This window comes from Bactrocera neohumeralis, chromosome 5 (assembly GCF_024586455.1).
Source record: "Bactrocera neohumeralis isolate Rockhampton chromosome 5, APGP_CSIRO_Bneo_wtdbg2-racon-allhic-juicebox.fasta_v2, whole genome shotgun sequence".
Taxonomy (NCBI): Eukaryota; Metazoa; Arthropoda; class Insecta; order Diptera; family Tephritidae; genus Bactrocera; species Bactrocera neohumeralis.
The window spans coordinates 38,158,012-38,174,590 of NC_065922.1; the positions used below are offsets into that span (position 1 = coordinate 38,158,012).

The 16,579-nt window shown below is 33.0% G+C and overlaps 3 protein-coding genes across 4 annotated transcripts in view; 1 reads left to right on the forward strand and 2 right to left on the reverse strand.

Moving 5' to 3' along the window:
- LOC126760729 (60S ribosomal protein L35) overlaps positions 1-16,579 on the forward strand; it is a 133,535-nt gene that overhangs the window by 53,526 nt on the left and 63,430 nt on the right. The gene's annotated exons all lie outside the window — the stretch shown is intronic.
- Positions 929-3,688, reverse strand: LOC126760722 (splicing factor 3B subunit 4). Its single transcript, XM_050476575.1, has 3 exons — positions 3,572-3,688; positions 3,431-3,514; positions 929-2,009 (listed from the first exon to the last, which is right to left on the reverse strand). Exons 1-3 carry the CDS (start codon positions 3,603-3,605, stop codon positions 1,090-1,092), a joined length of 1,038 nt encoding a protein of 345 aa, XP_050332532.1. The 5' UTR covers positions 3,606-3,688; the 3' UTR covers positions 929-1,089.
- Positions 4,791-13,829, reverse strand: LOC126760724 (uncharacterized). Of its 2 annotated transcripts, XM_050476579.1 has the most exons (7): positions 13,683-13,829; positions 13,267-13,428; positions 9,505-9,634; positions 7,219-7,360; positions 6,955-7,153; positions 6,254-6,419; positions 4,791-6,192 (listed from the first exon to the last, which is right to left on the reverse strand). In XM_050476579.1, the coding sequence occupies exons 2-7, from the start codon at positions 13,390-13,392 to the stop codon at positions 6,083-6,085; spliced, it is 873 nt and encodes a 290-aa protein (XP_050332536.1). In that variant the 5' UTR covers positions 13,393-13,428; positions 13,683-13,829; the 3' UTR covers positions 4,791-6,082. The 2 variants fall into 2 exon arrangements, with proteins under 2 accessions (XP_050332536.1, XP_050332535.1); XM_050476578.1 differs by lacking the exon at positions 13,683-13,829 and having other exon boundaries at positions 13,267-13,531.

The following is a 16,579-nucleotide window of genomic DNA, read 5'->3' on the forward strand; positions in this document are numbered from 1 at the left end:
ATCTTGAACAGTGAATTGTGGGGATGCATGGCTGCTGCAGGTGTGGGTGAGCTGGTAATGGACAAAACGTTTAAAAAAAAATTTGAAAAAAAGTGCTCAAAAACTTCAGTCAAAACAATATCTTATAACACCGCACACGTCTTGTCTCTCCAGACTTCAACCCAATTGAGCATTTTTTTGATTCACTGTACAATTTCTTATAAATAATATTTTTTGTGTCGTAATAAATGAATGTGAATTTAAAAGTAATTAAAAATGAATTATTATAAAAAAATTAGTGTATGTGGTAGTTAATGAATGGATTTAACAACGGAAAATATTTTTACACTAAATAACCTATTAGTTTGCTTTTAAAATAGCCGAAAAATACAAAATGGTTGTTACTTATGTGCTGCAATTCACAAATAAAAAAAATCAATAATTTTTTTCATAACTGCTAACTATTACTAGCTAGCAAAGTTTATGCTGGAAAAGCATTTCTTAACCCAAAAAACCGGCAGAAAAGAGCACATGTTGAAGGCGTAAAAAGCTGAGATAGTAGCTACCCAGCGGGATAATGGTTCACCGCCTACATTTTTCTTTGAAGAATGCTCCGAAGAAACGTCTATGTAGAATTCTTCGATACTAGGTAATGCATAAAAGTAAGCTATGCGGCTAAATTCTACTGCGTTCATATTTATATATAACATATATGGACCGATGAATCCACCAGCCGACAAACCACAACAAACTTTTGTTATTCTGGTTTAAAATCTCTTCAGGCTGCTCTTCGTCCCAAATGCGGGAATTTTGCTTGTTTACCCATTGAGCCCGATAATAATATTTCACGAACGTACAAATTACTTCAAATCCACTTAATGTAACTTTTTAAATTCAATGAACATCGTTGGTACCAAGGAAATGATTTCAAACATATTAAACATAACGATTTTAAATTTCCATTTTTATTGCTTTATTTTAGATTTATTTAGATTTTCATGTAGTTATTTATTATAATCTTATAATAAAAATAAAATATAACAAAGAAACGTTTAATTTGATTTTTTTAATTTTGTCATTGAGACATAAATACACGTATAAATTAATGTGTCAGTACTGATAACCCACAGTAGAAGAGTCCCCATTAAATGGTCGTGGTGCAAATGGAGGTGTTGGAAATCCCTGCGGTCTCCAATTATGTTGAGGAAGGCGGGGGGGAGCTGAGGGAACACCATTAGGAAAAGGAGGATGTGGTGATGCACCGTAGGTAGACATTCGTGGTGGCGGTGGAATACCTACTGGAGGTGGTAATGGTGGCTGTCCAGAAGAAAGTGGAGGTAGAGGAGGGGGTGGTATTGCAGCAGGAAATCCTGTTACCTGTGGAGGCGGAACAGGTGGAGGTGGAGGCAACATGTTATTGGACGAAACAGGCGGTGGCGGAGGAGCCATTAGAGGTGGTGGTGGAATTATTTGTCCCGGAATTACTGTCACCATATTTGGTACGGGTGAATCTGCGAACAGCTGATGAGGGCGATCAGCATGAGATGATGGATTCTGTGCTGCTAACAAACGTTCGGCTGCTGATCCATGGCGTTCACCTTTAGAGTCCTTTTTAAATGCATAAGAAACAGAAATGGGTCGATTGCACAGATATTGACCATTCATAGCATCCATAGCTGCGTCAGACGCTTCAAAGCTGGCAAAATTAATGAAAGCAAAACCTTTCGAATTCCCGGTTTCGAGGTCTCGCATAATTTTTGGTGTTTGTAGAATAACTCCAAATGCTGAAAAAGTGTCGTAAAGTAGTTTTTCGTCGACTTCGGGATCTAAATTGCCAATGAAAATATTGGCGCCCACATCCAAATTTTTTTGGTGAGCTGATGCCTTGTTCACACGGATTGGCTTCCCATACAGTTTTATCATATTCATTATTTTAATAGCATAATCGGCGTCGTCTTCACTAAGGAATTCCACGAATCCATAACCTTGATGCATTTGAGTTACTCGATCCTTGGGCATATGCACATTAACTGGAAATACAATCCAAAAAATATTGGTTAAAATTTTTTATAATATATTCTATTAGTGTAATATTTCCCTCATTTCATTACAAACGCATAAAAAACGTGTAAAACATTTTTAACTCTTGGCACACTGAGAATCAGGTAGGTGATATATAGCCGGTTTTCTACCTGCCCGAGGACTGACACATTTGAATTAGAAAAACAACGATCTGCACTAGTTATTAACAAAGAGAATGGCACAATTCCGATTTCTTTGGCGCCGCAATTTGAAGGTACCGTTATATTATTTACATTGTCACCTAATATACAAAACAACGTATTATCAAAAATAAATGGAAAGCGCTGACAGATATAATAACCGAAATTTAACCATCCTTTTAACCAGAAAGGAGTACTACGCGAAAGTACTTCAGTTACATAAATCACATATTACATATCGTCACCTGAAATGCAAAATAACGTAACAACATTTTCGGAAATGGCATGAATGAAAACGAAATAAAATGAAACATGTCATGTTTGTCACGAAGTTTGTAACACCCAGAAGCAATCGTCGGAGTCCCTATAAAGTATATACATTTATAAATGTTCAGTATGTCGAGTATATATACGAACTAGTCTCCCAGTTTTTAAGATATCGTTTTGAAATTTTGCAAACGTCATTTTCTCTTCAAGAAGCTGCTCATTTGTCAGAACGGCCGATACCCGACCGCTATAACATATAGCTGCCATACAAACTGAACGATCGGAATCAAATGCTTGTATGGAAAACTTTCACATTTGACAAGATATATTCACGAAATTTGGTATATATCATTTAAATATACATAGTGAAAAACGTGAAAAAATTTAGTGAAACATAGAGAAATATCATGTTATTAGTGCAAATTTTTGAACTTTTAATCGTGAATATTTTAAAAAATAATAGTTATTTTTATATTATTTTTGGATATTTCTTCTCTGGAGAAGCTTCCCTATCCACACATACCCCATTTATACGGAAATTCGGTTTTTTTACCCCTCCGCCAAAGTAATCGGAATCGTGCCTAAAGCTTTATTTACAACAAATATTAAAAAAATTAATATACAGAAACGTTATAGTGAAGTGTCACTAAGTGAAAAGTGCATAATATAAGTGAAAAAGGCATTCGCAATATACAAATTATCAAGTTTAAAGTTGTGAATTTTTTAACTTTAAATGCAAATACCTTAAAAACTATAAATCAGCGGCAATTATATATATATATTTTCGTGATCTGGAGAACGTCACTTTTCCATTGATACCCATTTTATCCCCGAAATCCGGGGATGCTATTCTAAAATTTACCCACGCTTTTTAATAAACTTCATTTCAATATGGCATACCAACTTTACCGAACCCTAAAATTTTATAACAAAATCACTTAAAACCTTTTCAACATCCTTACCTACCGGTCCAGCTTGGACAAAAAGTTCCCAAAGTAATGTCTCCGAAACTTTGTCATCGAGACCACCAACATAAATTGTAGCATCTGTAATTGACGTCTAGTACAGTTATATATTTTAAATAAGATAAAGTAGTTAATTACCTTGATTTCTTTCTGCAATAGGTCCTGCAGCCATTTTTGAGCAGGAGATCAAGAAATGTTTACAACGCGAGTCTAAAAAAATCGATTGCTGCAATCGATGGTTAAATTATCAGCTAGACAGCATGAGCGATAACAAGACATTCTTGTAATAACTCTTCCCAAACAAATTTCAAGTAACTAGGCGGCCACACGTGCCAGTAAAAGTTAGCAAAAGTCAAATCATGTAAATTATTTTACTAAACACTTATCATATTTTAACTGATAAGACTACTTGGAATAAAATTTCAGAGACTGTAAGCTTTTGAAACATGGTGTCAGTTATTGTCAAAATAGTACACATATAGACCATGCACTTACACAAACATAACCAAATAAAGTTATTCAAAAAAATTAAATCAAGAATTTTTTGTATGATTTTGTTAAACGTTTCAGGTCTTTTAAACTATAATTGTTCGTTTAAAAAATAAATATATAATTAGGGTTTTTACAAGTCTCATAAAGTTATAAGTTATAACGATTCGAAAACATAGCAATGAAAATTGTAAATGTGTAAACTCATTTTTGTATGACATCCAACAACAATTTTTTAAACAAGTGTAAAAATTTAAAATTTTACGATTTTAGGATGCTTTACGACGGGTTGTGAGTACCCCAATTATGACAAAAAAGAACTCGAAAATTGTATATAAAAAGCAAACATTCAATAATTCATAAATATTTATTTTGTCGTCTTCAAAGTAATGCCCACCAGATGTTATATACTTATGCCAACGATTTTTTCAGTCCTTGAAATACTTTTCTGAAGCACTTTTTGGAATGGTCTTTCTGCTTTATCGGGACGAGCCAAGCAAATCCTCGTTCCATACCTAAAATATCCACCGAAATCATTCAAACGGACTCTCTTGTCATATGGTGACGATTTTCAAGCACCATATCCTTCACTTTTTCAATATTTTCATGTCTTCATAGATCTCTCGGTTGACAGATCGCGCTTATATTAGGCATAGTAATTAAGGACAGTCCTACCAAGTTAGAAAAATACATTTTTTGAAATATCACTTACCTGGGGAATTGAATTACAATTTCCTGGTGCCTTTTTGGCACAATGTATAATACCGTAGACGGATGTACCTAAAAAAAATTTGGATTTTTGATATTTTCTAATGAGGAAATTATCGCCAGTATAACGTTTTTAAGCAGACTATTAAAAAACCTGCTAAATGTTTCTGTACAACTCACCATTGTTGTGGTACATATATTTTGGTAATAATGTTTTATTTGCTTTACTCCCCGTTATAGCTGGGCTATCAATTGTATTGTGCGAGTTATATTCTACATAAAATCCATTTATTGGTTATATACTATTCTATAATTTATTTTTTTAATATTCAATGATATGTTTCATTATATAGATTTTTTGAAAATGTGTTATAATTAAAACTTGCATATCTATCAATCAAAACTAGTATAAACATACTTTTCGGGGATAAAATGACGCATCAGAGCAGATATGAAGATGGAAGACGAATCAGTTAAAACGAATTTCAAATTCGTAGACAAAAAATTATTTGTTATCGAATATGTGATTTTTAGCAAAATTTACGTACTATATAATTATGGTGTTCGTTTCGCACAGGTGTTATTTTTGATTGGTTTGTTTGAAGATTTTAAATACTATAATATAGCACAAAAAAATATTTTTGTGTTAAAGCAAACAAGCAGCTTTTAATAATTGTAAATGGAAAAGCATTAGCAGTAGCAGTAAGTTTATGTGGTTTTTTGTTACTTTCATTTATTTTCATTGTTGTTATAGTCTCTGAAGAAAATATATTTAAGTCTGCTAGTTTGACTGTTTCTATTTTTTCTATTTTTATTTTCTTCCGAAAGTTTAATTTACTTTTATCATGAAAATAATTGTGTTTGACCTCGAGTATTTGGTAAACCTAATATCGAGTGAATATTGAAAATATACCACGGACCAGAGTTGATAATGCCGATTAACGAGTTATTGTAATTCTTCACGTTTCTATGCATTGTAAACTGTAATAACATACATATTTGACTTCAATTGGTATTTCGGATCAAAACGGCTTGTATGGTGATATGTCTTAAGAAATCCTAAGACCAATCCAGATACTACCCAATCAGTGCGAATTTTTAATATTCCAAAATTTGAATGGAGTATATACTTGTATATATAAATATATATGTATATATATTTACACAACTATTAGTTTCTTATTTCTGTAAAAATTTAATTCGGATTAGTTTTTGATATTATAAAAAATCCTTAAAAATAATTTATAATTATATATTAGGTTAAATGAAATTACAATAAATTAAAAGATAAAAGTACAGTAACACGATTTTAAGAAATTTAAACATAGTCATATATGATGTATGTATATACGTATATATATTTATATATATATATATATATATAATGTATATATATATTAATAAAGTGGGTTATCCTTTATGAAGATTATTGTGCATATATGTATTTAGTAATTAGTAGTTATATGGTCCATATTGAGACCCGTGGTAATATGGCCCAGGATAAATTTGCGGTTGTGGGTAACTAGCATAGGGTGGATATGGCGGTTGCTTCTGTGAATACACTATATATTTTAAGAAAGCATTAGGGCAATGAAAAATATAATTCAAATATTTATTAGTCACCTGGCATTAAATATTGTAAGTTCAGCTGTTCTTCTTTCTCACGTTCGTTCCGTAAGCAAATAGCAGCAGCTGACAGTAAGATTGCCGCTAGTAAACAGGCACCTATTCCAGCCCAGGCAGTGAGATATGACCAATCGTATGTAATTTTTGTGTTATCCCTGAGTACCTAAGTGAATAAAAAGTTTTTATTTTTCTTAACTTATTCACGCAATATGTTACGCATGAGTTTTCATATAACAGTTGCAAGTAATTGCATTAGAGTATTTCAAGCGTATTAGAAAAATTAGGCAGATCGATAGTTAGGTCGATATGTTAGTTTATTAGAAATATTAGGTTAAGTTGATGTTAACCACGATCAGAAGTTGGTAATACTTAAAGCTTCAATGTAGAGCTGGGGTGGCGTCTGACTCCTATTTTTATATTAAATACATATATTTCCTAGATCATTTTGAGCGATTGATAAAAACTACGAAAAACGCTACAACTAATTCATACAACTCAGCCTATAGTTGGGTAATCTAGTACCGTTGCGATCGGCAAAAACTATTTCTATTAATTGTTGCTGATTTCTGTTTTCAAATTTTATAATAATAAACCGATACATGTGGTATATTGCGAAATATTTAACACGCCGTTAATTCTTATAAATTTAGTGATTGCAATCTTAGTATTCTGTTGCTTGCATTTTTTTTTTCAGTTACCGTATTCCATTGTTGGTAATAGTCTTCTCCAACAACTTTCTCTTTTTCAAAAAATTCAACAGTGTGCCATAAGCCCATAGCGCCAGCAGATAGTAAGCAACTTGCTAATAAAAGAATTGATGTAGCTGTTATGGCACCGGATGATCGCTTCCAACATCCAGACAGTCCTGTCCAAAAAGCGCAGAAAATTGTGACAAAGCTAAATAAAAACAGTAAATATATATATATAGCTCACATTTAAAAATAGTTATAATATTATGTTACCTGATAACAAATAAAGCTATACAAGACCGCGCTAAGTGTAGTCTGGAATTCGCATCTTCGTTCGAAGTCTTTTCATCATCGATTTGAGGAAAATAGTCTAAGTTAGAGCAATGTGTTTCTATTGGTGACAAGTATGTAGGGACTGAAATGCAAGAAATTAAAATTATTAAATACTATATAATAATATATAATATAGTATTAAGCTGTATACTTCTTAATTTAATTTTCCTTACTGGTCCGTAAAGAGCTACAATGGATATAACCATTTTAAGATCGAATAACAAAAGAGATAGATTTCAGAGTTAGATACTTAATTTTTAATAACACTCTTTTGATTGAAAATGTTAATAAATATTTTTCATTCAACAAAAAATCTATTAATAGCAAATTTTTTTACTCATTTTTTTTTAATATATTGTAACATCCAAAGAGAAAACATGAAATTGACGCCCAAATATTTTAATTACAACTGAATCCTATCGGAAAATATATGTAACACACGAGGCATGCTCAAAAAATAACGGGAGTTTTCGTTTAAAAAAAATTATTCATTTGTCTACAATAGCGAAATTTAAATTATTTTTAGTTAGTAATTACGATATTTCAAAAATATGTAACAATTTACGAATTCCTAAATGCTTGCAAATTTTTTTGCGATATAGAAAGTTTATTTAAGAGGTAACGCCAATATCAAATAACACATATCAGTTCGATTTTGAACCACTTTTTTGCGCATCTTCTTTTTTACTGGCGTAGACATCGCTTACGCGATTATATCCAAGTTAACAACAGCGCGCCAGTCTTTTGGCAACGTGGCGCCAATTGAAAATTCCTAGCGAAGCCAGGTTCTTCTCCACCTAGTCTTTCCAACGGAGTGGAGATCTTCCTCTGCCTCGTCCATGCGTACCATATGTAAGTCATGTGCGCAGCTGCTGTCTTTTGCTTCTCTAAACCATATCAATGTTGTCGTATATCTCATCGTTCCATCGAATGCGATATTCGCCGAGGCCAACATACAGAGGTCCATAAATCTTTCGCAGAACCTTTCTCTCGAAAACTCGTAACGTCGACTCATCAGGTGTTGTCATCGTCCGTGCCTCTTCACCATATAAAGGGACGGGAATAATAAGTGACTTATAGAGTTTGGTTTTTATTCGTTGAGAGAAGGCTTTACTTCTCCATTGCCTACTCAGTCTAAAGTAGCACCTGTTGGTAATAGTTATTCTGCGTTGGATTTTGAGGCTGATATTGTTGTTGCAGTTAAAAATGCTCCCAGGTTTATTAAGGTTCCTCCGATCATATGTAGTAAAGTCAAACGTGAATTTGAAAATGCTGATATTGGTTATATAAGGGTCAAGTTTTCACCCAGTTTTATCCATTTTAGCCACAAAGACATACTACTGTGTGAGTAAAACAGGCTCTCTCAATTTTTTAAGATAACTAACATATTGGCGGATATATGAGATATAAGGTCACCCAGAAAATTGGTTGAGCGACGGCAGTGCCACGGCCATTGTCCAATTTTGACCCGGCTCTTATAAAGCTGTCTAATGTCATCTCAGTGGTAAAATTTATTGCTGCTAAAATTTTTGGTTATTGATTTATAGCGCTTTTAGTAACTTTCAACAGTACTGTTAGTGAGCAAGGTTATGATCCGATTTCAATCATTTTCACACTACTGGTAAAAGTTCTTATAGGATTTCTCTTGAACGAATTTGGTTATTTTGGCGAGAACAGTTTGAGAGATATGAATATTAAACTTATTAGAGAGTAGAGCCACGCCCAATTTTTCAAAGTTCTTAGCCCACAAAAGCCGCTTGCTACTGGAATCCTCTGTGTAAATTACAGTTCCAAATCTTAATTTAGTGCTTATTTATGGCACTTTATAGGATGTCTTTTAATGATATTTTGTGGGCGTACATATGTATATACCAAGTGTCATTACGTTATCTCAATTTTACTCCAGACGGACGGACGGACGAACGGACGGACAGTCAACCGGATTTAAATTCGTCTCATCATCCTGATCATTTATATAAGGATATCCTTATCTAACTCGATTAATTTTAGGTGACACATACAACCGTTAGGTGAACAGAAATATTATACTCTGTAGCAACATGTTGCAAGAGTATAAAAAATGCGATACGATGAAAATATAGCGAAATTAAACGAACTTAATATGTGAAGAAAAATATTGTAAGCATACAGTTTTAATATATGCTTTTGACCTTACGTTTTGCTTTATTTTACAGTTTTTGGTAAAAAAATAGTATCTACACTTACCCGCATTCAGAGGTGGTCTTTCCTTCGGGAAGCATATTCGGAATAAACCTCTTGTTCGAGGATAATAAAAATATTTATTGGTCATGCTATTGAAAAGATCATCGGCATCAGTATGTTTTGCAGCAAACATCTAGGTAATTTAAATGTACAAAAATTAATATTATACCATATTTATTATAATTATTTTTTATAGAGAAGGAGAAAAAATTGTTGTTTAACCCGGTCAATAAACCGTAATATTATGTTATAATATATACAATTTAAATAAGCGTGAAAACGTGGATGATGCACTTATTTTTATAATTTTTTGAAAATGTATAGTAACATTGATCAGTCTTAAATGATTTTGGTGCTGCAAAAAGTAAAACTGATTTGAAGTAAATACATATGGTTCCCTGATATGAACTCATCAAAAATATCAGTTTTTAGTCATTCATCAATTTAACAAAGGAACTTTTTCGAAGATATACAATATACGGATGATTTTATCTAATACCTTAACATATTGCTTCATGAGTTCCAATTTGGTGTGCAATGAAGGTAAAATTATCTTTACAAACTAAACTTTGTAATATTTGGGCGAAGGGGAGATCTTCGCTGTTTTTTAATATTCAGAAAAATACTTCCACAAATTTTTTTACAAAATTTATTATAAAAGATAAAGAGTTGTACACTCACAATGTGATAATCTGAAAAACAATGAAAAATATTGATTTTTACTCGAATACTCTTCAGTCTTTGAATTTTTCTCATATCTTTTGGTTTATATCTTTCTTAAAAATAGTGATAGAACTTAAAGATGCGCTTTTCTAACTTTGTCTAGCGACGTGTCACTCTCACAGTTACCCTATGCTTTGAATGTAACAAATACTTTTATTTCTCCACATTTTCAAAAATGGTATTTAAAAACTCCAATTCGGGCAAAAATTCCTGCAAATTGTGTCAAAAGTGTACAAGATATAGGGCGAAAATAGGTTTTTTCTATTGCTTTTAATAAGATGTCTTGTAAATTTACTATCAATTTCCTCAAAAACCGTATTGTGAGAATTTTGGAATTTCAGTATTTGCGTGGCTTCTAGTTCCTAAATTTTATATACTTAATATCAAAGATATTTTGTAAAAATTCACTTTTGTTCGAACCACCTCATGAAACTTGTAGGTGGGTAGATAAAGGGGGCGGCAGAACACCCTGGCCCCGGGCGCCCGAAGTTGTCGCTACCCCACTGGGTAATTGAAAATTAATATTACTATATATCACATTGCAAAACGTTTCATGAAATATATTTAAATTCCGCATTTTCTTTAGTTTTCATTGTTTTACATTTTTTATTAGCGATCTTGAAAGGCGGCAACAAATCCCTTCCGTTCACATACCATATATTTCGGTCAAAATTCAAAGTCGATCTGGCTCACATTTCCAGTGACAGGAGAGTTATGTTTTATTGTTTAAGATCAAAAGTAAAATCGATATCTGTCAATGAACAATATCCTTTAGCGAATAAAGGTGTTGTTTAATAAATGGGCAATGGGGTTTGCTAAAAATTTATGGTCACTAAAGCGCGGTCGGGTCCTCTAGTTACTTATAACAATAAAAATTAGTGTTTTTCATTTTTCCCACACAACATTTAACATTTTTTTTGAATCAACAAGAACTAACAATTTAAATTAGATCACCAGGTTAGCACATATCACCTTTTTTCTCTCTTAAATTTTTAGAAAAATACATATTTTTAAACTTCTTTATTAAACTGTTGAGAATAATATCTCAAATCCGATTGGGTGGCGATTCCCACGATTTTCCAATAAAAATTAACGAAATTAATGGCCAACCATACCTTTAACTTATTCCTGTTTACTGGAAACCTACCGACCAGACTCAAAACTTTGCGAGCCAACGATCCCCATACCTTTCCAATTATATTGATGTCATGTGAGTACCGTGTCCACTGCATTAAACGATGTTTTGTCCTTTAATCTGAGACTAAGCCCCATGTGAGTCGATGCTCTATCATATCGTGCAAAGTTCTAAACAATTTTTAAAATGGAAAAAGACAATTTCCAGTACATTTTCATACACCTTTGCATTCATATTAGTATTCAACATTTGCAGTGCGCTCGTATCATATCAAAAGATAAATACCCACACCGTCCACAGGACTAAATAATCATTCCAACTGATGTTCCTCCTTCCGAAGATTATGGTAGTAATAACATTACATTATTGAATCGGACTTTACGTCCTTGTGCTCCCTGTTTTTTTTCGGAGAATCTTAGCTGGTACAAATTATTGTGCTAGCCTGGTGATGCAAAAATAAAGCACAACTTGAAATAAGTACAGTAAATAGCAAAATCGTACAATGGTACATTCTTATCGCCTGTCCAACCGACTCGCCTCCAATCGGATGAAATTGGAGTAAGGGTGCCCTCCCTGGCGAGGCTTCTGCTGTGGCCGGGCACCCATACAAGGATAAAAAAAATGGAAAACAATAAAGTAGCTGAAAGTTAATAAGAAAAAAATTGGAAGCAATTGGGTTAATGAAGGTGTGCTAATCTGATGAAACGCTGTGTAAGAAAATCTGTTGAGTCGCAATTGTTGACATTCTGTATATTCAACCAGAAAACTTTAAATCCAGAAAGGACTTTCAAAAAAAGTTTCCATAGGAACGTAGTGAACTTAGTGTCAAAAAGCTTCATATTTCTTTTTCCCATGAATTTCTAATTTACATTTTGATCAAATTTTTCAATTTATTCGTATTTAGTTTTTTGAAAAATTTAGTTTTGATTCATACAAAAAATGGCTAGTTTTGACATTATTAATTAAAACACTTTTGACAAATCAAACAAAGTGACAAAGTGTGATACCATAATATTATTTTGAATAATACCTGGCATATAACGCATACAGTAAGCTGGAGAGATAGTTTAACTCAGTTCACAGTTTATCAAGAATTAGCAAGAATTAACAGCTTATAACATAGTTATTTTTTCTACTTTCGGTTTTATCACTAAGTGTAGAAATAATATAACTAACTAATATTTATAGTTCATAATAAATATAAACTAAATATGTGAAAGCTACTAATATTTCTATCACGAAGACTGGTTTATTTTAATATACGAAGTTTAAATAAAGCACTATTATTTACATATATGTACATTTGTATGTCTTTATATACACTTATATACATACATATGCATATTTCGAGATATACATATGTACATACATATATGCACAACTACTGAGCATAAATAGCAAAATATTGCTCAAACCGGTTTTACACAGACACAAAAATAACTATGAAAGCACTCATAATTCCGAAAACAAAAATTACAACAGGTATGCAGGTAACTCAAGTAAGCGTTTCGTTAGCTATTCACATACTTAAGATATTTTTATGCAAGCATAAGTACATTTTCATACAGGTTAATACGAACATATTTACAAATATATATATGTATATGTTTTAATTTTTAGGCGTTCGACAAAAGGTTCATTATGCATTTGTATAAGACGCATTCCATTCACACCTCACATATACAAAGGCATATACTACAAGCATAATATAATATGTATGTATGTACGTAGCATTAGAGAAAAGAAAACTAAGCTATGCCCATAAAATACACGTTGTAGAAAGTTAAAACTTTATTTAATATATGTGCGTGCAATGTAAGTTATTTTTAATCATATACATATACCGCGATTGTATTTTTTTCTTAAAGATAAATTATTTATGCCCTACAAGTGTTTACTTTACTCACCTGGATATTACTTCTTTTAACGTCATAGTATAACCAGTTATCTGTAGAAAAGGCGATTGCTAATAAAGCCGTTGCAATTATTGCAGATATTGTTGCGATAGAAAGCGTAACTGCTGAGCACGGCATTCTGGACCTTCATATATTTCTAGTAGTGTTTTTATTCTATAAAATTCGAATTACAGCTGTAATTATTTAAAATTATTACTGTTCCCAGCTTTAAAGTATACTTCGTTGAAGATGTCAGAGTCGATACTAATATCTAAATACGTTTGTGAACTCGAAGACAATGCCTCCGTAAATCTGGATTTAACTTCACTCAAATTAGTTAAGATGTGAGTCAAGTAAAAACTCAAGAGAGTACAAAAGCGTAAATCGGCTTGTAAAAATGAGTTAATGGTATATAGTTATATACTTACACTCGCATTCTTACGGAGATTTATGTATCGCCTCTTAGGTTTGTCGTGTTTGGTGTGTTTAGATGTGATCGTGCTCAGCTGTTAACTATATACTATTTTAACAAATTTAGGATTTCAGAAATATATTCCCACTTGTTGGGATCGTAATGACCAATTTATTACGTCATTTCTTATTTCTTTATAATACCCGAATCTAAGGATAATGTATTAATTTTTTTGAGTACATAAATATATACAGTTTTGTGAAGTGTCCTATCCTAAAAAATATAGGTCTATATTATATTACATATAAATATGTACTTACACTTAACCTGAAAAACCTCTGTCAACACATTCCAAATTCCAACCATTAAACCTCGTTTACATATGTATATCGTACATGAATCAGTTAATTAAAAATCCCCAAAAAACTAATATTGCAGATCGATATATTTCGAGTTCAAATATATTAATTATTTTAATAGCGACCATATTTGTTTTTATATTATATATTTTTGTTAAAATTATGTTCCGGGAATAAAAGTAAGAGTTTCATTCACTTCAATGGTAAACGAAGTAGTTACCTATATGGACTAGCTTAGTTATAATTAAGATTTATTAAAGACACGCGCTACAAAAATTATGCTGCTAATGGTTCTAGTTCATGTTATTAACCAAGTGAAGAATTGATAATTTTTATTTATCACCATCTTCCATCAGGTTAAAGACTTTTTAGTTCATTTAGTAACAATCAAATGTTAGCTTCGGAGTAGTTTGATGTGTTTAAAATAATTGAAGTTTATCTGCGTTATAAAATAAACATTTTATTTCCTTTTTAAAGGTTTTGATAACGCCCTTAAGTTTTAGTTTTGCACTGCACGATTGATTATAATATTTAAATAAACTATATGTTAATGTAATATGAAAAAGAAAATAAAGAAATCTGGACACACACATTAAAAACAATTAAAAGTTTTAGGTGAAAAACTCACCGCATTTTCATTAAAACGAAAAAGTTTTAGATAAAACGTTAAAAATTTTAAAAGTCTTCTAAGAAGGTTTATATCTTGATATATCGATAACTCGCCCTATTAAGACTACACTACTAAGACATTTTTTTGCTAGTTATATACGGATTTTTCACGCTTAAAACATTTCCTTTTGGTGTCATACGACAAATTTTCGATGGACAAAACGCGCGGTATTTTATTTTCTTGGAACAGGATAGTTCTTCGTTACTATTGCTATCATGGTTGGGTGCTTCCGCGGGCATAGTTGCTGCAATACTGCATCGCAAACTTCTGGACAATGTTGATATTTCCCGTCTTTGTACCATCCAAGGCATTGTTAACGACATAGAGAGTACATTCATAAACTCCTTTGGATTCAACGGCTTTTTGCACGTGGAAATCATACTGTGGCAGTAAATAACATACGAGTTTATTAACGAGTTTATACTAGGACACGACATGAGTAAACCCATCTGGTCGAATTTCTGGTCGACACTTTCCTTTGTCTGGATGTAGTGTTTGGTTTACAAGGTATATACATTTTGAAAGGACATCGTCCACGAAAAGCTGACAGCTTTTCGGCTAATGTATTGAAGCTTCTTAGAGTATTATCGTTGCACTGTTTTATTAAGAGGTCCCACACCTTTCTGACAGGTACAAAAGCATCGGTGGGACGCAGAGCAAGTCTCAACGCTTTATCATCCGTTCGCAGCCTACTAATTAAAAAGTTGAGCCTATTACGACTCATGGCAGCAATGTACCTATCTTCACTATAGGTTGTATTGAATAACTCACTAGCTGACAAGTGATTGTTCTTCAATGTAGCAGCTACTAGGTCATTGGGCCAGAAACTATTCTTTTACATTGGCTCAAGCATCTCATGACTTCCGGTCTTTGACCAAGTGTCCTCTGGGTAGCCTAAGAACATCCGTTTGCAGGCGAGCTAAAGTGAGAAGGCGAAACATCCCCTACATAGGGTTGTGAACCCTATGTGAAAAATAACAACCAGCTTCAGATGAGAGACCCCCCTTTTGATGACGACCATGACAAATGAAATAAGGACTACGATTTGAGGGCATGCACCTGGTTCTTGTGAAAATAAAGGATGGCATCACCGCCGTCTAAGAAATGCAATGGACGGAACAAGGACTTAGGCGAGTAGGTCTTTGTGGCGATTACTACAGTGGCCATATAAAGGAGCACAAGTTTGGTGTGGGATTCGCGGTGGGAGGGACACTCCGTCGTCGAGTACTTTCTTTCACCCCGGGGGTGTAGATAACTTCGCTTACTTTGGAACCAGTATCGACACCAACAACAACGTCAGCAGCGAAATCCAACGCAGATAACTCTTGCCAACAGGTGCTACCTCGGACTAAGTAGGCAATTGGGAAGTAAACCTCCTCAAGTCTCAAACCCACCGCAGCGGGGAATGTATATGGTTTACCTTCTCACTTTAGCTCACCTTCAAATGGATATTATTAGGCTACCCAGAGGATATTTGGTCTAATCTGAAAGTCGTGAACTGTTAGGGCGCTCAGAAAACTTTCCTCACTTGCGTGAACTCCTGCAAATGGCTCCATCTTTCTTGAGGATTTTTAGAATTTTTTAAAAAGACTCAGACCAACTAAGCCTTAATACGTAAGTACACGAATTTAAACCTTTGAAACTGGAAAGCAACTAGCAGAGTAATATCGACGTTGGTGATTTTTTCATATCTGTGATATATAATATAGACAAAATCGCACGGTAATAGTAACCTAAAGCGTATAAATTACCCTGCGATTCTGTACTATGATACAGTCTCAAGTCTCTAAATTTGGGATTTTAAGTTAGAGACAGTTTTTGAGACTTGAGACGATTTTGCTATTCTGTAAGTGACAGTCACAAAATCTATTACATTTCATTATT